Here is a 23,010-nt window from a genome sequence, read left to right as displayed (position 1 = left end):
CAGCTTGTTTCTCTAGGTGGGTACAGCACAACTGATGAGGCTTCTGCGTCACAAACTACAGTCCAATCCAATAGTTGGGCCTCCCTGAGATCGCCCCAGATGACGTTGGTTGGAGTTTGGGGTGTGCCCCAACTCTTCATTCACATTTACCAAGGTGATACTGGTTTAATCCAGATGCCACAAAGGCTTCACCCCAGGGCCATCAGGTGGGTGCTCCCTGCCGGGTAGTGTTTTTGCTGGCCCCACCACTTCCTCACTAGGCCCCATTCTCACATTCTTACTTCATGCCTTGCCCAAGTGAAAGTATCTGAGGTTAAGATGTCTGTCTTACTCAGATTATTGGTAATGTTCCAGTTGTCTATTGCTGTGTAATAAACCACCCCAAACTTAGTGCCATAAGACAACAACAACCATTTATCTCTTCTGTGGGCCAAGAATTCAGATGAGGCACAGTGTGGATGACTTATCTCTACTCCATGATGTCTGGGCCCCCAGCTGGGAAGACTGCAATGGCCAGGGGCTGGGACCACCTGCAGCCTTCTTCACTCATTTGTCTGGTGCCTGGGCTGGGATGACCCAAAGATTGGCCCTAGTGGGAACTGACAGCTCAAGCATCTACACTGGCTTCTCCACGTGGATTAGGATCCTCACAGCATGGTGGCCTCAGGACAGTTGAACTTCTTACATGGCAGCTCAGTTTTCCAAGGGCAAGGGCTCAGGAGAACCAGGTGGAAACTGTACAGCCTTTCATCACTTACCCTTAGAAGTCGTATAGAATCACCTCCACTGTACTCCATTCATCAAAACAGTCCCAAGCCCTCAGAGTTTCAAGAGGAAGGACATGGAGCCTATAGACGTAGACAGAGACTCCTCCTCCAATAGAGAAGTGTCAGTGGACCCATGGCTGTGTTTCAAAACCACCACAGTCAATTACGTCCACTAGGTAGAAAACCAGATTTCCCTCAGGTCTAGGTTTTGGGGTACGCCTCACTTGACTGACAAAACCTGGCTCTCTGCTCAAGCACGGAATGAGGTCCAAACCCCTTGGCATGAAAATCAAAGTTCTTCACAGCCTGTCCCAGCCTGCATTCCAGCCTTCTCCTCTGGCCATCTGCCTTTCCCTGAACTGGCTGAATATTCTCACACAAGGTGCCACTCGCTGGCCAGCTGTGGGCCGAGGACCCGTGAACCCCCAAAGGGGCACACTTTTCTAACTCCCCAAAGGTGCCACTGAGGCTGGCGGCATCGCTGGATTATTCCTCCAGAGGCTCAGTTTCCCCAGGGGATGCTGAAACCCATCCGGAGCTCTGGATTCTTGGCCTGAGAATGTTGTCCCCTGTCCTCCGCTAATGACTAAGCCATCTGTTTTCCTTCCCTGAACTCTGCTCTGCTGGAAGCTGCACAGACACCCCAGTTGGGGCTTCAAAGCCAGGTGGTTTGAGTGGCCCTAAGCATGGGAATCGGAGCTGCTTGTGATTCTCTAGAGTTCCCGCCCCAATTCATAACCATTCACAGGGCACGGACAGCTGAGCTCTGTCTGCTTCCTTGAAAAGGCCACCTTTGAAGCCAGTGGTGGGGGCACTGGATGGCCTCCTGAGTGAGCACCACACCCAGCGAGGAGAAGACAGGGGTCACGGGGGGCCACACCTGGAAGGGCCAGTCTGTTACCAGGAGCCATGGCCCCGCCAGGAGGGTGAGAAGTGAGACAGGAGGGATGCACTTCCGCCATCAGTGACCTCTGATCCCCAACCAAATGGATGACTGTGGGGCTGGAGGGGACTGAGAGTCCAGGAATTAAAGCCATGTCTCATTTCAGTTGACAAGCTGCAGCCTGATCCTTTCTAGGGGGAACAGACAACTCAAATTCACAAGCACATAAGGCACATGACACATAGCACTTGGACTTGTGCCCCTGAACAGTACTTAGTGAGTCAAGTACAAGTAACCTGAACCCCAGAGTCTAGCGAGAAGTCTTCTTTTCTGATTTATATTCATCCGCAGTAATCCCTAATGTTTAGGGTTTTTAAAAACTTTGTACTTGGAAATCATTATAGACTCCCAGGAAGTTGCAAAAATAGTACACAGGATTCCATGGACCCTTCACCCAGCCTCCCCCAATGGTAACATCTTCTAGAGCAGTAGTCCAACATCAAAGGAGACTGATGTGGATATAGTATGGTTGACTAACCCTATTCTGCACCAGTTTTTACATGTTCATTTGTGTGTGTGTTTCTGTGTTATGTTATCCCATGGATAGACTGGTGTAACCACTACTGTAATCAAGACACAGACCCATTCCATCCCCACATAGGAATTCCCTCATGCTACCTCTTCACAGCCAGAGCCCCCTACACCTGTCCCCTGGCTGTCTCTAATCTGTTCTCCTTCTCCTTAGTTTTGTCATTTTGAGAATGTTCTATCAATGGACTCACAGGGCATGCAGACCTTTGAGACTGGCTTTCTTCACGAAGCATCATTCCCATGACACCCATCCAGGTTGTTGCACAGATGGACAGTTTGAACCCTAATGTTGTTGAGTAGTGTTCTACTGTAAGGATATACTAGAATTTGATTAGCCATTCACCCGTTGGAGGACATTTGAGTTGTTTCTGGTTTGGGGCTATTAAAGGCACTCTGAATAATCATCGACGGGTTTCTGTGAGGATATAAACTTCCATTTCTCTGGGATAAATGCCCAAGTGAACATGTAGTAGTTTTAAGCTTCCCTGTTATCTGGCACACATCCGCCAAGGAGTTACAACCTGCAAAAACTTCAGATTTTGTGTTTTGACATGCCATAGTCACTTTTCTAAAGGGAAATCATCTTGTTCTCACATGGGTTTTGGAAATGGGGCTTCTTCCATATAGAATTTGCATATGAGAGAATATCTATATGTAGTATGATTCAAGAGATAATCAGGCTATTCTCCTTTTCAATTTGAAAAGAGGCATTGCACCTCCATTCCACATGCAATGACATTAAACTCCGTGGTTGACATGGTTTTGTTTTTCACTCTCCTAGTGGGCTAGCTGCGGGCTTTCAGTAGGATCCTGAGATGGGTACGGGGGAGAAAACGCAAAGACTGTGCTGGGTCTGGATTAGAAAAATAATGGCAGTAAGGATGATCCGAGCTCTGGATTCCTAATTGTCAGACTTTTTAAAGAGATACATCAGACACACCAAAGGGTAGAAAGTAGTTTTACCAAGATGGTAATGTTGTTATGGCAGATGCAGCAGACAAGAGGGGTTTTAGACCTGTCTCTCTGGGGCTTCGTGAAAAAACTCACCGCACTTTCATATGACGTAACTCTGATTTTAAAATACATTACAAAGAGGAGGAAACTTAATAGGAAACTGGAATGAAATATTGTCAAAAATCTGACTGAGAATTTCCTTCCATGAATGTAACTTTTGTGTCAGGCTTCAGGCTCATGGCCACCTGCAATCCCTGTTTTAATGATGAGTGCTTTAAATTCTTCAGAGTCAGAACTGCCAAGAGGTTTTGTTTTCACAACACAAGTAGTTAAAAAAAAAAAAGAAAAAGAAAAGGTTTAGAAAATTTTGTCTTGTCATCTCAAAAAATTTATAACGGTCAAAATTACATTTAAAGAACCTCTCTTTTCTTTCACTTGGCAATTATAATATAGGAACTTCTTGGGATTTTGAATCTGGTCACATTTCTTCATATAAGTATTTCTGTGGAAGTGGAGGGGGGCTTGTGACGAGTCAGAAGAGATAAAAGACAAAGGAGATGGGAAGGAGGTTGAGTTTCTGGCTTGGGCACTGGGGGCCAGTGACAGGGTGGGGAAGCTGCATGATGGTAATGAGGTTGCAACCCAAATAGGGAACACACTGGGGCTGGTAAAGCTTTTGACACCCAGTTTCTTTATTCTTGGTCAGTGGTCAGACTTAAGCAGGCATCCCATACTCATCTCTGTGGTCAAGTAGGGCCTGGTCTTGGGGCAGAAACCTGTGGTAAGCCAAGGGTCAGGTTTAATGTCAACAAGGGCCAAATCCCAGACTTTGGGGTAATTAACATCCCAGCTCTAGGTTAAGACCAGTTCACAGTCAACTGAACAACTGGTGGTCAAAGTAAACCAGAAAGCCAACAGGGCCTGAAGTCTTTGTAGGGAAAGGTCTGGACAGAAACTGTTATGCTTTAGGCCATACTAATGTGGAGGGCCCTTGTCTGGAAGCCTTTTGAAGGGGGTTTCCCTGCCAGTTCTCTCCCTCTTTAATTTCTCCCTCCTCCAATACACAGGGGCTGTATGATTAAGGACCCTTTGAGTTGCAAGTGACAGAAGCCAAAGTAAAATAAGTTAATTTTTGGATGATCTAAATAGAAAGACCAGAAATACAGCTGGTTTCAGGCATAGCTGGATCCCGGGGCTTAAATTATGTCAGGAGGATGCTGTCTCTCTGTCCCTCTGTCTCTCGGCTCTCTTCTAGACAGGCTCCCCCAAAGACAGTAGTTCCAGGGTCCCTTCCTATGAGCTTAGCAATCCCAGAAAAAGAGAATGCTTCTTTCTGGAGAATTCCAGCAAACATCCCAGGACTGATGCTTGGGGGCCTGGCTTTGGTTATATGAGCCAATCACTGAGCTAATCTGACCCTGATTGTCCAGGTCACATCTCCAACCCTGGTATCAAGGGTTGGGTGAGCTCCACTCTAACCATGTCGACTGAGAGTGGAAAAGGGTGGCTCCCCAAAGAAAAACTGGCAGAGGTGGGGTATTCTCAGATAAAGGGGAATAGATGTAGGACAAACAGACACAGCAGACACCCACCACGGGGCATTTGACTCTCAACCCTGAGGCTGGGGGAGAGGGACATCCTTTCCCTGCCCAAGGGAAAGGAGTATGGGTCCTTCTCCCAGACGATTTCCTAAAATAACCTCATCTTTGCTTAGCTATACCTACTTCCCGTCCCTAAAGAAAGGAGGAAAGTACGCCTGGTTATCCGGGGAGGTCTCCCCCTTAAACTCTGCTCTGCTTCTACCAGTTACATCACTTCAAGACACTAGGGAAGAAAGCCATGTTGAGCATGTTAAAATATATAAGGAAAAACATTAACCTTGTGAGTGGACTCTTTCAAGTCAGAAGGAACGGGATGTATTTTGGTCAGAGGATTGAGAAAATTCTGGGTCACTAATATCTGCAAATAGCAGAGGTACTGCTCAAAAGCACCTCTGCTATTTGCTTTCCAGTTTTTGGTTCAGAAAATGGTTAATTTGGTTTCAGTTGCTGCCACATTCTTTGTAGGCCCTGGGATTACATGACCACATTTGTTCCTGAGAATAGCTGATGGCAATGCCTGTACTTGCTGGGGAGAAGTGTTTGAAGTCAGTGTGACACTGAGTAACATGAGCAGCACGACTGAAAGATGGATATAAATATTATCCTGAAAGCTCACCTTCCTATGTAAATCCATTTTCCAGAAGGAAGATGTTTGCGATCTCTTTTCTGAGCTGGGGTGAGTCAATGCCCCAGATGGGGGGAAGGTTCCTGAAGGCTCCAGGAAATGCTTTTCTACCTGGGAAAGACAAATGTTAAGGTTGCAAACCTTAAAATGGCTTGCCCAACTGATTCACCATGTCCTGCTTCCATCTTGCTCAGCACAGTGAACTCCAGAGATCAAAAACCTACCATTCCAAAAACCTGCAAACAACCTAAATGCCCAAAAATGGATACAGGGGCAGGGGGGCAAGTCATCAGGTCATTCACTTCCTCAGTAAATATTTATTGAGTGCCTGTTGTGTGCTAGGGATTATCTTGGGTAGTAGATTTCAGGTAATTTTTTCTTCTTTGAATTTGTCAGTGTCTTCCAAATTTTCTCACAGGACCCTGTATCGCTTTTACCATCAAATGAATCACTTTACCATCAAAAAATGAATGTTCATTCGATAAGGACAATGTCAACCACAGGAACTGATGTTCTGAGGGCAGTCTGGCAGCATGTTCCAGCTATCTACTGCTGTGTAACAAATCACAATACACGAGGGTGCAAAACGACAACACGTGGCCATTGTTATTTTGTCTCATGGTTCTGGGGATCGTGGGGTTCAGCCCAACGTTTCTTCCTTGGGGCCTCTCATGCTCATGCAGTTGCAGTCAGATGGTAGCTGGTGCCGGAGTCATTTCGAAGTCCCCATCATTCCCACGCCTGGCGTTTGACGCTGGTTGTCAGCAGAGACCTCAGCTGGGCTCCAACACTAGCAAATGGCCTCCCTGTTTGGCCTGGGCATCTTCACAGCATGGTGGCTGGGTTCTAAGGGTGAGTGTCCCGAGCGAGAGCCAGATGGATGCTATATTGTTTTATGATCTAGTCTCAGATGTCACACAGCATCACTTCCACTACAGTCTGTTATTAGAAGCACATCATGAAAGTCAGCCCATAGTCAAGGGGAGAGGACTTAGACTACACCTTTTGATGGAAAGAATGTCAAGAAATTTGCAAACATCTTTTAAAGTGATTGCACAGCGGTTTCCTGACCCAAAGTTCCCAGAACCTCCGCAAAGCTCCAACACTACCAGCCATCCTACCTACCACCCCATGAGTCTCTGTCTTGTCCATCTTCTCAGCACCCCTAACCCCACCTTGAACCCTCAGGAAAGAGAAACCAAAGACAGCAGAGGTCTCCACACATACACACACTCTCTCCAAATGTTCTTACAGTGGAACACGAAACCCTTTCCCAAGGTGAACCCTCTCCCCTCACCTCCCCCATGACCTTGCCTACCTTCCTCTCCATTCACCCTCACATTCTTGAAATGTGCTAAGTTTCTTCACCTTAAATAAGCCCATCCCTCAGAGCCTAGGGTCGGGAGACCATTCAGAAAGTTATTGCGTGGGGTGCCTGGGTGGCTCAGTCAATTAAGCATCTGACTCTTGATTGCAGCTCAGGTCATGATCTCAGGATCGTGAGATGGAGATCAAACCCCCGGTCAGGCTCTGCACTGGCCTGGAGCCTACTTAAGATTCCCTCTCTCTCTGCCCCTGACCCCCCTCAAAAAAAACCGAAAAAGTTATTGCAATAAGCCAGCCCAAGTCCAATTGGGGCAGTAGGAAAAGGGAGAACCATAGGAAAGTTCACTATGGAAAAGAATGGCCACACCCTTGGAGGTGATAATATGGGGATGAAAAAGGGAGTTTTGAACATGACTTTGAGGTTTCCGGTGTCTGCGTTCCATGAATCCTTCCCTAGTATCCTTCTTACTAAATGTGGGAAAGTTCTGTCTTCTTAAATCCCAGAGCAGCGAGTGGTCACATGTCCCACCGAGAAGAGGCTAAGAGGATGAAGCCTTGCAAAGAAGAGCAGAGATGGGAGGCAGCACGGGCACAGTGCTAGGACCACGAGTGCTTGGAGTCAGGACTTGTTCAGGACTCAGTCCCAGAGCTGCCCAGGCTCCGAAAGCTCTCCTTCAGATCTGGAGCCACTCCAGTGGGTTGCCGGGAAATCCACCCTCTCCTTTAAAACAATTTTTTTTTTGTGGTAAAATATACATAACACAAAATTTATCATTTTAACCCCTGTTGAGTATACAATTCAGTGGCATTAAACACATTCACACTATTGTATGATCATCACCACCATCCATCTCCAGAACTTTTCCTAAACTGAATCACCCTAAATGGAAACTCTGTCCCCATTAAACACTAAACTGTAACTCCCCATTGTCCCTTCTCATTCTCCCCTCCCCCAACAGCAGCACCCTTCTACTTTGTCACTATGAATTTGACTATAAAAGGTACCTTGTATAAGTGAGATCATACAATATTTGTCCTCTCATGTGTGGCTTATTTCACTTAGTATAATGTCGTCAAAGTATGTCATCCATGTAGTGTGTGGCAGAATTTCATTCCTTTTTAAGGCTTAGTAATATTCCATTGTATGTATAACCATATTTGGTTTACCCATTCATCCATTGATGGGACACTTGGGTTACTTCCACATTTAGGCTTTTGTGAATAATGCTGCTATGAACATGGGTGTGCAAGTCCACTATCCAGTGCGGATAAACAAACTGTGATATGTCCATATAATAAAGTAGTACTCAACAATAAAAAGGAACTATCGACACATTTAGCAATACAAATGAACCTCAAAATAACTATACTGAGGTAAAAGGTCCATAATCATACCGAGTGAAAAAAGCCACACGCCCCAAATAGTATATATGATATGACCCATTTATAAAATGTGATGAAAAGTACAATCTAGTCTATAGTGATAGAAAGCAGATCAGTGGTCATCTGGAGAAAGTACGGGAGCAGTGGCGGCAAACAGACTACAAAGGAGCATGTGCTCACTTCTGCAGCACATATCCTAAAGATTACGAAGGGTCACCAGAACATTGTGGGGGGTGATGAATATGCTCATTACCCTGATTGTGTGGTACACATGACAAACATCATCAAATTATACAGTTTAATTATGTGCAGTTTATTATAAATTATATCTTGATCAACTATTTTTTAAAGTAAAAACAAACAAACCAGGATGTACAACATGATCCCATATATGTTGGAGGTAGAAAAGAAGAAAGAAAAAAAGATACAGCATCCACTCCCAAATGTTTCCAGCAATTCTCTCTAGATGAGACTATAAATTAGTATCTTTGGAAGGAGGAGTTTGTGTGGCTTAAATATGTTTTCTAATTTTCCTACAATGAACAGATCTTTCCTAATAAGAGAATCCGCTGTTAAAAGTATACTTCTTCCTACAGAGGAAATAAGCCGCGCCGTGACCACTACACTGGCAAAAACGCAGCCCAGCTGCTCTTATTTCCTTCAAGGAACGACCTCCTCCCACTTTCCACTCTGCGGTTGGTCCAAGCGGGGCTGATTCCACGCCCATGCTGGCCGTGTGACCAGGGCCTCACCAATCAGGACATCCTGGCCCCCTGGCCACAGGGACTCAGCGAGGGATTTTCAGGAACTCTTAAGGAAAAGGCTCTTTCTTCAGAAACTCCAAGCTAGGTGGATGTAAGTCTGAAGCTGTCCATGGGGAAGGGGGAAACCTGCTACCTGGTCAGAGTCCACCTCAGAAGAAAGCCAAGTGGAGGGAAATAGGGGAGAGACCAAAGGAGACCAGTTTCTAACATCTTTGTTAGAGCACCTGGATCCAGCTGTGTCTAAAGCCACTTACCATTACACAAGCCAGTGAATTCTTTCTTTTGCTTATGTGACTTCCTGTTCCTGAACCTCCAGTGCTGACCAAGCTCAGCAGGCACCCTCACAAAGGGATCTGCTAACCCTGCACCCTCAACTCCTCCATCTCTACCCTCTCCTTTAGATCATTATGGGTTGCTGGGTGGGGTCTGCATGGAGGATGCCTCTGCCCCCAGAACTTTGTTGGCCTCTATTATTCCTACTGTTGGGAGCAGTCCAGAGACTCTTGAGCCTAACTGTCTGGGTTTGAACCCTAGTTCTACCAGTTACTAGCTAACTGTGTGACCATGTGTATGTTTCTGGACCTTTCTGGGTCTCAGCTGCCTCAGCTGGAATAACATTAACTTTTGGTAGAATTCCTGGATTAAGTGAATTAATGCACAGTGCCTGGCACATAGTAAGCACTCAATAAATTTATTAACATCATCACCTCCTGAACACCTCACCAAGCACTGCTTTTGGACCTCATTATAATTGCTTATCATTAATTTTATTTTGACTACCATTTGCTGCTTCTAAGCAGTCTAAAGGAGTTGTCACTTTGTGCTCCCCAGGGCCCCTGTGGCTCCCTTTAGGACACTTACCACCCTCTGGGGTAACTATCTAGCTCCGGCTCTGTCTCCAATAGGCTGTGGGCTCCGCAAGGCAGGGACAATCCTCCTCTTCTGTCCTTAGTGCCCAGCAGAGTGTAGCCAAAGAACACATGCAGTACGAATCTGGAATGGACTGGGGGTGGAGTGGGTTGAGGTCATTTCAGCAAGGCAGCCAGGAGATTGCAGAGTCTAAGAACGCACCTCCCCTCGGTCCTTGAATCCACTGGTCTGCAAACCTGGTCAGGTAGTGGCAGAGAATGCAATGGCAGAGCCATCTCTTGCAAACTAAGAACTCCTTTCTCAGAAACTGTGACATTTCTGTTAGGAGCCCTCCTGTCGTTCATACCAGTCAAGCTGTCAGATTAAAACTGAGTGACCATTTCTTCATTTTCCAGTCCATATTCATTTGTTACTTTATGGATTCATTTTACCCAGGAGCATTCTTTGCCAGTGAACAAATTGCGGGGGCAGGGAGAGAACAGCAAAGATTTAATAATAATAAACAGAACATTTTACATTGAGCTAATTCTTCCCATTGACTTTTTTTTTTTTTTTTTTTGGATGTTTTGAGAAAGATGGCCAATTTTCCACCACCTGCTTTGTCCCATTCAGCTCTCTAGCATCCGAGAAACTCTGCTCCATCCTTGGGCCTGATTCCTTGCCAATCCCAGCATCCTCTTCACCTAACCACCATTTCCCCCAAAATAAAGCTCCAAAGAGAAAAGGGAATGAGGTCATTCCACGTTTTTCTGGTAATGAATGCAATGGCCATCAGGGTGACTGTGAGCTCCACTGTGTGAGTTCTTGGGTGACTTTTGTCCTTTAATCTCCCAGCACCCCTAAGAGGTCAATGCTGTTGGGTATCCCTGTGTTCCAGATGAGGAAACAACAGAGGGGCAATCCCAGCCCAGGGGCATGTGGCCAGGAAGACTACAGTTAGAACCCAGGCCCCTCTGTCACCAAAGGGCAGATTTGGGGCCCTGTGCACTGTAGGGCCGTTGAAAATGCAAGTTGACCAATACCATGGGCCCTGGGGCTCTGCTGTTGGGGACTGGGGTGGGGGGGGGGGGGGTTGGGGGGGGTAGATAACACCCATCCCCTCCCCTCATCCCAGCCTGCAGCCCTTCATTCCTGACAACTGCTGAGACTCCTGGCTGGTATCTCTTAGATTAGCCCCCAGCTATTTTTATTCTGCCCTTGTTTAGGGAAGAAACACAGGTTGGGCAAACCCTCAGGCAGGGCCCCAGGGGAGACCACCATTAGTCAAGGAAGAAAAGGAAGCTTATTTTACATTTTAACTATCTTTTTTTTTTAACTATCTTTTTTTCCTTAGAAAAATATCCAAATTGGATCACCCTGCCAAATTGCCTCCAGCAGAGCCTTCTGACCTCCTAAATTCACTAACACAATGTATCTGCCTTCCTTCAGAACAATATTGACCGTTGAATGAAGTCTCATCTCTTGGGCTGGTGGCAAGAGGTGTGAAGCAGATGGGCCTGGTGAAGGGAAAAGGAAGCCTGGGAGGGGAAATGAGGTGTGTCAGGGAAGACAGGGAAGCTGGAGAAGAGCCAGGCCGTGCCTAGGAGGGAGAGGTCCCTCCTGAAGGGGAGTCTCAGAGACAGAGACATGTGAATGGAAATGCTAGAAGGTTGGAGATGATAGAGATCTGGAGCTCACCTGAGAGTCTGTCATGGAGATAGAACTTTGAAATTATTGATAGTTATTCTCTAGATGATTGTTAAACTGGGCGGGGGGGGGGGGGGGGATAAGGATGACCTTGCCTGTGAGGGAATACATAGAAGGAGAAGAGGGAAGAAGCTCTGGTAAGCCAGCACTTAAGGCTGAAGAGAAGATGAAGAAAGAAGAGTGAGCAGGAGTTGCCAGAGAACAAGAGGAAAACCTAGAGTGTGGTATCACAGAAACAGGTTTCTGGGAGGAACAATGCCCACCATGGTCAACAACTGCTAAGGATGAGGTAGGTGGGGCAGACATCCTTCAGATGAACAGCCTGGAGGTAACTGATGACCCCAGGGAGGCTTGTTTATGAGAGAGTGGGACCGTCGCAGCAATAAGACTTAAGTGGGCCGGGAAGTGGGTGATGAGGACACAGACCGTGTCACAGAAGTTGAGCAGTAAAGGGGAGAAGACAGAGCAGGGCTCAAGGGGGAAGGCACAACCTTCCCCGTCCTGTCACAGAGGAATGCTCCCTCCCTCCACAGGTCCCCTACGGCAGCCAGTGCACAGGCACCACTGTCATTCTGTGCTGTCCTAAAAGGCAAGGGGGAACTGCATTTATGTGCAGTCCTCAGGGATCTCGCACACAGCCGGAACTCAACAAACAGTAGATGCTTTTGATGATGAGAGTGACGATGACAACGATGAAGACAAGGATGAAAAACACAGACTCTTGTAGATCAGAAAGTCTCCTATTTGGGGGATTTTTAAAAGAACAGACTCCCTAAAAAGTCTCACTGGTAACCGTGGCTCTGTCTCTGGGCATTCCTCCTTAGTCTCATGTGCTGGCTCCTCTTTTTTGTCGTGAGTTCTTCTTTATCTATACTCAAATCTCTGGGCGAGCTCATCCAACCTCATGGCTTTAAATCCCATCTATGTGCCCTCTTTCAAATTTATACCATGAGCCCTGACTGCTCTCCCAAACCCCAGACTCACACATAACCACCTGTGTACCTGGCATCTTGACTAGGCGGTCTAATTAGACATCTCAAGTCCAACATGGCCAAAACCCAACTCCTGATCTTTTCCTCCTTGTTACGTAGGCCAAGAATTTCATAGTTTTGGAGTGCCTGGCTGGTTCACTTGGTAGAGCATGCGGCTCTTGATCTCAGTGGTTGTGAGTTCAAGCCCCATGTTGGGTGTACAGATTACTTAAAAATAAAAGGACATTTTAAAAAAAGGAATTTCCTAGTTTTGGCTCTCATTCCTTCAAGAATGAGACCCTTCAAGAAACCTTATCTTATTGGTTCTATCTTCAAAATATATCCAGAATATGACTACTTCTCACCACCTCTACTGCTCAGCCAGGTATAAGCCACCATCAATCTGCTACCTGGACACCTGCAATGGTCCTCCCAACTGGCCACCCTGCTCTGTACTTGTCTTGTTCACTTTGTTATCAACACGTGGGTCATATCAAGTCACTCCTCTGCTCCAGTGGCTCCCCATGTTCCTCAAAGTACAAGCTCAATCATTCCAATGACCTATAAGGCTTCGCATGATTTTGTTCCCACTGATGTCCTGTGCTACTTCTCTACTGCTCCTCACACTCTGCTCTAACCACACTAGCTTCCTTGCTATTCCCCCATCAGTCATGCTCCAGTGCATGCATGGATGCATTTCCGATGTACGGGTTTTTTCCCCACACCAACAATCAGTTCTAGCTGGGTGTCCTATAATTCAACTCAATTCGGACACTACCCACATGGTCATCAGATCCCACAGGTTAAAGGCTCAATCCCACAAAACTGCGACCCCACCCCTCACCCCCATTTCAGCTGCCCATCACAAGTCTAGATTGTCACAGGGGCTTCTGACTAGCAGGCCACAGATGGGAGATTCCCATGAGCACCTCCTCCTCAGGTTTGATTAATTCGCTAGAGAGGTTCACAGAAATGAAGGAAACATTTTACTTACTAGATTGCCAATTTATTACAAGAGGATATAATTCAGGGACAGATGAAAGAGATGCCAGGGAAAGGCATGAGGAAAGAACACAGAGCTTCCGTGCCCTCTCCAAGTGCACCACCCTCCCTCAATCTCCACGTGCTCACCAACCCAGATCTCTGAATCCAGTCCTTCTGGTTTTTTGTTTTAAAGATTTTATTTACTTATTTGATAGAGAGAGACACAGCGAGAGAGGCAACACAAGTAGGGGGAGTGGGAGAGGGAGAAGCAGGCTTCCCGCCGAGCAGGGAGCCCAATGTGGGGCTCGATCCCAGGACCCTGGGATCATGACCTGAGCTGAAGGCAGACGCTTAACGACTGAGCCACCCAGGCGCCCCTCCTTTTGGGTTCCGTGGAGGCTTCATTACACAGGCATGACTGATTAAATCACTGGCCACTCGTGACAGAACTCAATCTCCAGCCCCCTCCCCTCCTCTGAGGCCCACTGGCAACCAGCCCCATCCTTAGTGCTTTCCAAAAGTTGCCTCATGAAGATAACAAAAGAAACCTTTATCACTCTCATTGTAGGAAAGTCCAAGGGCTTTAGCAGCTCTGTGCCAGGACCGGGGACACCAAATATATATTTCTGACGATAAATCACAGTATCGCAGATGCTCCCACTGTAGGCCTTTGCACTAGCTCTAGCTGGCCTGTGTGGAACCCTCCTCCCTCAGCAGTCCACATGGCTATGGTGTCTCCATCCTCAACAGGCCTTTGCTCAAATCTTATCTCCTCAATGAGGCCAGCTCTGACCACCCTACTTAATACCGCAAACCTATCCCCTCACCTATATTCCAGATCTCCATTAGCCAGCTTCACTTTTCCCTAAGATGCTTATTTTCCTAACAGAATGAATGACTTATTTAGTATCTTAATTGTTTATCATCTGGCCACCCTCCGCCACATATAAGTTCCATGACAACAGGGAATCTTTGTTTCGTTCACTGAGTGTACCTAACACAGTGCCTGGTACAAAGTAGGTCCTCAGTAAATACTTGAATGAACGACCTCTTGACAGATGCTCTGTCCTTTTAGCTCCTTGACCTTCATCTAAGCAAAATGTAGAATACAAGTTTACGTTACTGTTAACAGTGAGAATTAAAACCATTTATGAAACATCTCCCAAAAACTATATAGGTGGACTTTGTACATTTGTATGGCTTTTTTTTTAAAGTCTGGTATCTGGAAAAAAAAAAAAAAAATCCATAAGAACATTCCATGTGGACTGATGGAGAGTCCTAAACACAGCAAGATCATAGAACAAATGTGAACACTGCCCCCTCACGGATGAATATGGCGCTGGCTGCTTCTGCCCAGCCAGCCCACCTGGGGATCATTTTGAATCCCGGTGGCTGGCTGACTGGGGCTGCAAGATATAATGCTATTGATGACACTTCAAATTCAACCTATTTGCAGAAGGAAACAAGTTAAAGAAGAATAAAGTCAAAGGGAGATTTTTTTAAGGAGTACAGAGCCCACACATTCCCATATTGTAAGGAGGATGTTGACAATTAGTGGGAAGTAGTAAAGAAAAATGTTAAGACAAGAAAATCCTAAATTGATAACATCCATCTGCTGCACTTACAGCTGGAATCTGAGTGGGAATTTCCCATCTGTGCTTTATTCTCAGCTTTAACTTGACTATAAATAAGACACATGCATACACATTTTGCACTGAGTGTCTTCTCAGTCCAGAAATTGTTTAAGAATGATATATATATATGGAAGTGTGTGTGTACAAATACACACACACACACTTCAACTTAGAACCTGTTCATTAAACTACTCAGTCTGAGGTGTGCAGCCAATCTCTTACACACTTGGTCCCACGACAATCCGGACTTTGTAACTGAAGCCGTAACTGTTCACACCCTCCCTCTGCTCAAGCTGATCTAACAGAACTTCCGACGCCCAGGCCAGCTTTCATTAAAGCCTGTTCGCTGCAGGAAACCTCAGGGCCCAGAGTCCTGGAGGGGGCCCCATTTGGGAAGCCCACTGTCCAGTCAGACAGAAGCTGCACTTGTTACTGTACATTCTTGTTTGATTCTCATATTGACTCTACAAATGACTATATGGACTATCACCCCCACTTTACAGGTGGGGAAACTGAGGCTCAGTGACAAAAGGTAACTTGCCCATGGTCACATGGTCCCTTAGTAGTAGAGCCAAGGCTCAAAACCAAGGTTCAAAGTCCATGTTCTTTCCACTTTCCCCTCTGCCTCCACATTACACCTCCCAGGGCCTCTGGGGCTATAAATAGTGGGGAGGCTGGGATTTCATGAGGCCAGCCAGGCCTACAGCACAAGGAGATACTAACATCTCCCAGCCTGAGCCCCAGTATCCCCCAGGCCTCAACAGAACTCAGGCCCAGACAGGCCTCAGCTTATCACTAGGCTCGCTCTCATGGTTATATTTAGCTCTGGACCTCAAAGAGAAAGATGTGGGCCAGCCCCCAAGACACGGCACACCCCCAGGCCAGGCCCACCACTGTACATAGAAAGAGAAGGATGTCTGCCTGAGCCTTTTCAGATGTGGTGTCAGCCACCTCCCGTGGGGGCTTTTTGTAACTTGCTTTATTAGAGCCTATGAGATCTTGTTCTTCTTGCTCCCTGAGGGAGGAACCACAGCTGCTTTACCAAGTATTTGTAACGGTCAGCAACGTCTATAAGACATTGCATGTGGCTGTTGCTTAATAATCCTTTGTTGAATGAACAAATAAATGATCTAAGTTGATGTTCTAGAAATCTGGACATCAAAAACAGGTCACAAATTCCCAGAAGGATACCTTATAAATCCACATGCATTTCATTCTATTAAATAGAGTCAAGTTTATTCAAGGAATGGGCCTGAGTTTTCCTTATCCTTCTTCTCCCCACTTCTCTCTTCCTTCCACCAGATCTGGCATTAAGGCTATAGCAGGAGAAGGGGAGAGAGGAGGATCCAATCCTGAAGGCTGGCCTCTGCATGCCCCATGTGACAGCCACACGCACTGTGTGATGGCTCCTGGAGTCCCTGTGTCCTGCAGGTATCCTGATGACAGGCCTCCCCTTGCTCTACTCGCCCTTTATAGGCCAACCAGCTGCCTACAGAAAGCTGGGGGGCTGGGTCTGCAAACCACCTGCTGAGCAAGTGGAACAGGCTGCAGAGGTGTGCACTGGTTTGGCAGCCGGGGCCAGACCTCAGGAGCATGGACAGATCCTGACACGAGCTTAAAGGGCAAAAGCTGGTAATTCCAGATCTTACAAAAATGGAAAGAGCCGCTTTTTTACAATATAGAGGACCGTAGCAAGGAAAAGGGCCAGGGCAAGGAAAATGAGAAGCTTGTCCGTCAGCTCTCGGCGATTATATTTTGTGATAAGCTTCCGTCCCAACTGGATGGTCCCTGACATGGACTTAAACTCTTCATTTGCATCCAGGATAGTCCGGGAAGAATTGGCTGAAACAAAAGAGGGAGGGAGCCTGACTCAGAGACTGTAGAGCACCAAATCCAAAGACTTTGCTCTGCTGGCTGGGTTACCAGCAAATAACACTGCACTTTGCAGCAAGTTCCCCTCGGCCATAAGCAAAGATGTGAGCAGAGACAACCAGAGGAGCAATGAACAAGGATATTATAAGGACAGTACCTCCCTAGGTCCTATTCAGCTCAGAGTGATGTGGTTTGTTTATATACAATGTCACAGGGCCACAACTAGGCATTCTCCAATGTGAATATCACCAGGGAAAAAAGAATAGAGTTCCTTTACTGACCATCGATCTCAGTTTTCCAAAGCAGGCAAGTGCTGGTGAGAAGAACTACCAGCCCCAAAACGAACCCGGGTGATTATGACCAGGCACTATGAGGTCTTTTGGGGGGCAGAAGCTAGGAGTTACCAAGACTTTCCACCTGAGGTGCACCCTGCCCGGACCCCTGAGAGTCAGATCTGCTCTTGGTGGGATCCTAACAAGTTGGGCTGGCCCTGCCACCAGCCCCCACACACGTCAGTTCTTCAGTCCTGGGACACTGCTGTAGCTTTAAAGATGTCACACCTTGCTCTGACCACTGTATGAACTCTAAGGGGAGGTACCTGTGCCTAGGAGTACTGTACTTCTGAGTATGGGTATTTGAGCCTGACACTTGGGTAAGAAGGTCTGCCTGGCAAGATTCTCCTCCAAAGCCTAACATCATCAGAACATTCAAAGAATAAAATGTGCTGTTAAGTGGAAAAGTGAGGTGTGAAAGAGCGTATGTGAAAATTCCCATTTATGTAAAAGAGAGGGGGATAAAGAATATTTAATTTGCTTGTGCTATACGTGCTTGAAGGAGCTCAGGAGGATATAAAAGAAACTGGTAACAGTGGTTGCCCTTGGGGAGTAGACCTGATGGCCAGAGGTCAGAGGGAGGTCAGAAGAGAGAGCTATCTTTTTACATCTCTCCTGTACTATCCAATATGGCAGCCCCTAGACACAGGTGGCACTTGAGCATGCATATGCGGCTAAACCAAACTGAGATGTCCCTAGGTGTAAAATACACACATGATTTCCAAGACTTAGTATGAGAAAAAGGAAGGTAAAATATCTCAATAGTTTTTGATATTACATATTGAAATGGAAATATTTTATATGTATTGGGTTAAACAGATTCACAGGTTTCTTTTTACCTTTTTTAATGTGCCTACTAGAAAATTTAAAGTTAAATATGTGGCTCACATTCTATTTTTATTGGACAATGCAGGCCTAAAGGTTTTTTTCTTAACCATGTAATGCATATTACTTTTTCCTAAAATTAAAAGTCAATAAGTAAGTAAAAGAAATTACCAGAGGAAACAGAGCAGCATTTATATAAAGACAGATGAAGGGGAAAAATAAACACTCAGACAACAAAAATCCCTCTATTGGCCCTTTCTCCATGCCTACCTCCACCCCAAAAACCTAAGTAAGAGTCAGTTCAAAAAAATCTAACAGGCCTTTCTTTTTAAACTTCATGTGATAGAGAATTTTAAAGCATCACCAAAGTAGACAGAATAGTATCATGAAATGCCCTATGCCCATCACCCATACCCAAGAACCACCAATTCCCTGGCGCTCCTGTTCCCATACTACCCCACCCAATTCCAGCAAATTCCAGACATTATATCCCTTATATGCTTTTTTTTTAAAAAATTGTAGCCCTATTAGGCTCTTAAGTCAAGCTGAACTTGTGAGCTCTAAGGAAAGGATTAAGAATTGCATTCTTCTTTCTTCAATAGTTTTCTCTAATGGGCCCTAAGAACAGCCCTCAACACCCCAGAAGCCATCAGCATCTGTGCACCCTCCTCACCACTTAACGATCTCATCTGTTTCTGATGTGTGTATAAACTGTGTGTGGGGGGAGGCGTCCTGTCACCTGCATCAAAGCAGAAAAGCCCTCCACTCAAAGGCCAGGTGGCTTCCTACTTTGCACACTCTCCCAGGTCTCTCCCAAGGCTTGAGCCCCGCCCCCAGCACGCATGTAGCGGACGTGACTGGCTGGTTCTGAGCCTAAATGCCCAGATAAGTTTCAAACACAGGGATTGACCTTGGGGACAAGTTGCTTGCTTTGCTTTTCCCTCCTCCTGTTTGAATAGTGCACTGAAAAAAAAGTGGCTCAAAATTATGCATACTTTTTAAGAGTGATAATAGTATTGTGGTTTGGTTTTGTTTTTTGTTTCAAGAGTCTCTTATCTTTTAGAGAGACATATTGAGATATTTTTAGATGATGTCTGTGATTTGCTTTGAAATAATCCAGATGGAGGCCCAGGAAGGGTGGAGCTGAAACGAGACTGGCCATGAGCTGACAAGTGCATACCACACTCTCTGCTTTAGTCTCTGTGAAATCTTCCAAAACTGTCTCAAACAGTAAACTCTCTCTTTGTTTTCCTATACAAAGGACTCCGAAGAGGGCCAATTCTCTTCTACATTACAAGGGAGACACCATGGGAAAGCTGCTAGAGAAACCAGATGCTCAAGTGGCTTCTTTTGTGGCCTCTGATGGTATCTTTTAAAAGGAGCTCATGTAAAAATAACACTGGAGAGTATAATCGTAAGCTGAGGCCCTAGCAGACCAACCAGCAGCCAATATACTAAACATCTCCTCAAGCAATGATTCCCCAACCTGCCTGGCCACATGGGTCCACAGAACTCCAGAGAAGAAAACAGACTGCCAGGCCCCTCCCCCAGCCCTACTGGCACCCACTCTCCAGGAGAAGGCCTGGGGATCTCTACTTTTCACAGGAGACCCTGGGAGTGCTTCTGCTGGGGAAACATTTTGACAGGGGTGTGTAGATCTTCTTAGTACAACAATAAAAACCAAAAAGAGAAGTAAGAGCGACACATCCCACTCTAGGCAACACCACACTGTCGAAGAATTGAGGAGCCACACAAGTCAGTAAGCTTGGAGATGAGGGTAGGGAGAGGGGGCAAAGGTGGAAGAGCCTGGTGGCAGGTGCCAGGGCAAGGGCTCTGGGGCTGGTGTCTCTGGGAGAAGCTTCTAACTCCAGGTCCGGCTTTACCTAGAGTCTGCATGGCTTCCTCGCTCTGCTGGACCTGCTGGGACATCATCCTGCTGATCCCCATGAGGCTCTCCGTGATGGCACTGGACGTCTGGGCCAGGCTCTCTTTGGTGGTTTTCCTAAAAGTCCAGAGTGGGAGGAGGCATGTCAACAAAAGCCTGGCTGCAAGAAAATCCCATCTTCAAATGAGATCCCATTTTTTTAATCTATCAAAATAAAATCTATTTAAATATCAATGATCATAGTCAACACCAGCAAGGGTATGCTGACACCACACTCCTGAAGACTCCTAGTAGGAACGCAAACTGCTGCTACTTTCTGTAAAGCAATTTGGCAATACGTATTAGGAGCCTTAGAAACATTTAGGCCTTTGGCCCAATAATCTCATCCCTGGGAAACTCTCCAAAGGAAATATCCAAAATGTGGACAAAGTCTTATGTCCTAAGATGTGGCCTTGTGTATTATTTACGGTACGGACAAACTAGAAATGTAAACACCCACAAACAGGGGATTAGCTAATACAGGGGAATACTATGTACTCTTAAACCTTTGTTTAAAGAGTTTCTAAAGCAACAAGCAAGTATTTGTGCTATAATGCTATGTGAAGAATAGCAGGGCGCTAAGTTTTATATACAGTATGATTCAGACTTCGTGAAAAAAAATGGTGGGAGGAGGCAATGTATCCAAATGTGTACAACACAATGACAGTATGGTTTCATTTTGTCATTAATATTTTTCTTTATTTTACCAATTTATTACAAGTAAGCATGTATTTTCTTTCACACTTTAAAAAATATTACCTATATAATAAAATTAAGTACCAGTTTTACATTGAAAACAAGAAGGGGTTCCTTACGTGGGTTTTGCACCTTGCCAATTGCTATCTGTTCTAACATCAGGGCCCAGAAAGACAAAAAGACAGATACCTTTGCCTTAAGAGGTCTCCTCCCTGGAGAAGTTCTGCTTTCTCTAGATTGTCGATAGCAATTTTGCAAGTGAGATTAGCCTTCCTCCATGAGGTCTGATTGCTGGAATCAAAAGGGTCTTGCATGAGTTTCTGTCAGATCAAGTCACAGCAGTTCTTCCTTCTGGCACGGGAGTGATGGGGAAGGCCACCCAGGAGTGGCCCACAGTGTCCATCTCCACCACCCGCCATTTCCACCTCTTGGTTGCCCCAGCAACTGTTCCAGCTCAGGCCACAACACCTCTGGTCTGGACCCTGGAGGCTGCCTCTGGGACGTTCTCCTACTGCCCTACTGCCTGTAGCTGTCCCTCTCCCTCCAGGGCAGCCAGAGGGAGCAGTCTGGCCACAGCACTTCTGTGCTGACAGCCCGCAACGGCTTCAGACTTCAAACTCGCTGTGGGCGCACAAGGCCCTGTTCTGTCAAGTTATCTCTAACATTTTCCTGCTCTTTGCCTTGTGTACTGGTTGGTTCCATTTCCTGAGAACCATGTCTTACTCATTTCTGGATCACCAGTACCTAGAACAACAGTTTCTGGCCCATTAGCCAATCAATAGGTATTATGAGAAGTAGAAAAATCATAGAAAGGCAGTTTTCCTCAATATTTCTTTTCTTTTTAAAGTTTTATTTAAGTTTTTTGTTTGTTTTTTTTGAGAGCACGCCTGAGAGTGAGAGAGCAGGGGGAGAGGCAGAGGGAGAGAGAGAAAAAAATCTCAAGCAGGCTCCATGCTCAGTGCAGAGCCTGACACAGGGCTTGATCCCAGGACCCTGGGATCATGACCTGAGCCAAAATCAAGATTTGGACGCTCAACCGACTGAGCCAACCAGGCGCCCCTAGGTTTTTATTTAAATTCCAGTCGGATAACATACAGTGTAATATTAGTTTCAGGTGTACAATATAGTGATTCAGCACTTTGGTTTTGCTCAATATTTCTTTAAGATTTGCTGTTCTTTACACACCCAGAACAATCATGAACAAGATAAACACAATGTATTAGCGGGGCCCAGTTTGATGTGATTTATTTACATTCTTTGCCCGATCTCCCTTATGAGAGACACCTCAAATTTGGTGAACAGCTCCCTGGGGTTCGCAGTGCAGCTTTTGTCGATGGACTATACAAATGTTAGGGCGCCTGGGTGGTTCAGATGGTTAAGCGTCTGCCTTTGGCTCAGGTCATGATCCCAGGGTCCTGGGATCGAGTCCCGCATCGGGCTCCCTGCTCAGTGCAGAGCCTGCTTCTCCTTCTCCCTCTGCCATTCCCTCTGCTTGTGCTCTTCTATCTCTCTGTCAAATAAATAAATAAAATCTTAAAAAAAAAAAAACCAAAAAAACAAAAACAAATGTTAATTGGGCCCCTCAGAGAAGCAAACTCAAGCACTAGAACTCTTAGGCAGCTGGTTCACATCAACTGTGCTAACCCCTGAGGTATTTACGAAGTCAAACACAGGGCACGTGAACTGATAGGGTGTTTTTCTAAGAGCACCTCTGTGCTGCCACCGGAACAGCATCTACTATGCCACTTCGCACCTGATATTTAAAAAGAATCAACTACATTTTCGAACTATTAGCAAGGGGGTTCTGCTGGGCCTTGTGACACAGAGATAAGTGAGCCACAGTGGCTGTCCTCAAGGGGCTCACATTTATTGGGGAGAAAGACAAGCAAACAAATATTTGCTGAACGGTGTGATAAGCACGATAACCCAGGCAAGCACAACCAGCTTTCACACACAACTGCCGAAGTATTCATTTATTGTTTTCTCTCTCTCCCCTGTAACTCCACATCATGAATGACCATTCTCAACTTTAAACCCATGCTCAGCCCATCTTATCTGGTGTAACTTACTATACTTTATACAAGGGGTCCTCCTGACTCAGTGTTCATAATCTGAGTATCCTTGGTGGCCGAGGGAAGCAAACGCCATCACGACACAAAATATTATGACTGAGCCACGCACTTTAACACTGGTCACCACTCACACATCCCTCCCTACTTACACTAACTAGCCCCCACCATGCCCACATCTTTGTCAGTCTCCTCCTGTAGCTGGGTGTTATAAACACAGCTGCTGTCAGCAAGGATGACGCTGGAGAATTAT

General features: G+C 46.0%; 1 protein-coding gene across 3 annotated transcripts in view; it reads right to left on the bottom strand.

Annotated features, from left to right (window-relative positions):
* The window catches only part of BNIP1 (BCL2 interacting protein 1), a 90,538-nt gene that overhangs the window by 62,637 nt on the left and 4,891 nt on the right, over nt 1-23,010 (bottom strand). The window contains exons 4-6 of one of the 3 annotated variants that reach the window (XM_035014518.1): nt 20,878-20,979; nt 19,952-20,070; nt 3,499-5,532 (exon numbers count right to left, since the gene is read on the bottom strand). In XM_035014518.1, the coding sequence (XP_034870409.1) occupies nt 5,417-5,532; nt 19,952-20,070; nt 20,878-20,979 (337 nt within the window). In that variant the 3' untranslated portion in view covers nt 3,499-5,416. Of the gene's footprint in view, nt 1-3,498; nt 5,533-14,912; nt 16,882-19,951; nt 20,071-20,877; nt 20,980-23,010 lie in introns of those variants that run through there. The other 2 variants (XM_035014511.1, XM_035014528.1) reach the window with 2 other exon arrangements.

Source organism: Mirounga leonina, unplaced genomic scaffold (genome assembly GCF_011800145.1).
Source record: "Mirounga leonina isolate KUSES-001 unplaced genomic scaffold, KU_Mleo_1.0 Mir_104, whole genome shotgun sequence".
In the NCBI taxonomy this organism is placed as follows: Eukaryota; Metazoa; Chordata; class Mammalia; order Carnivora; family Phocidae; genus Mirounga; species Mirounga leonina.
The sequence above is the reverse complement of the archived record's forward strand: the minus strand, read 5'-3'. Positions and strand labels throughout refer to the sequence as shown.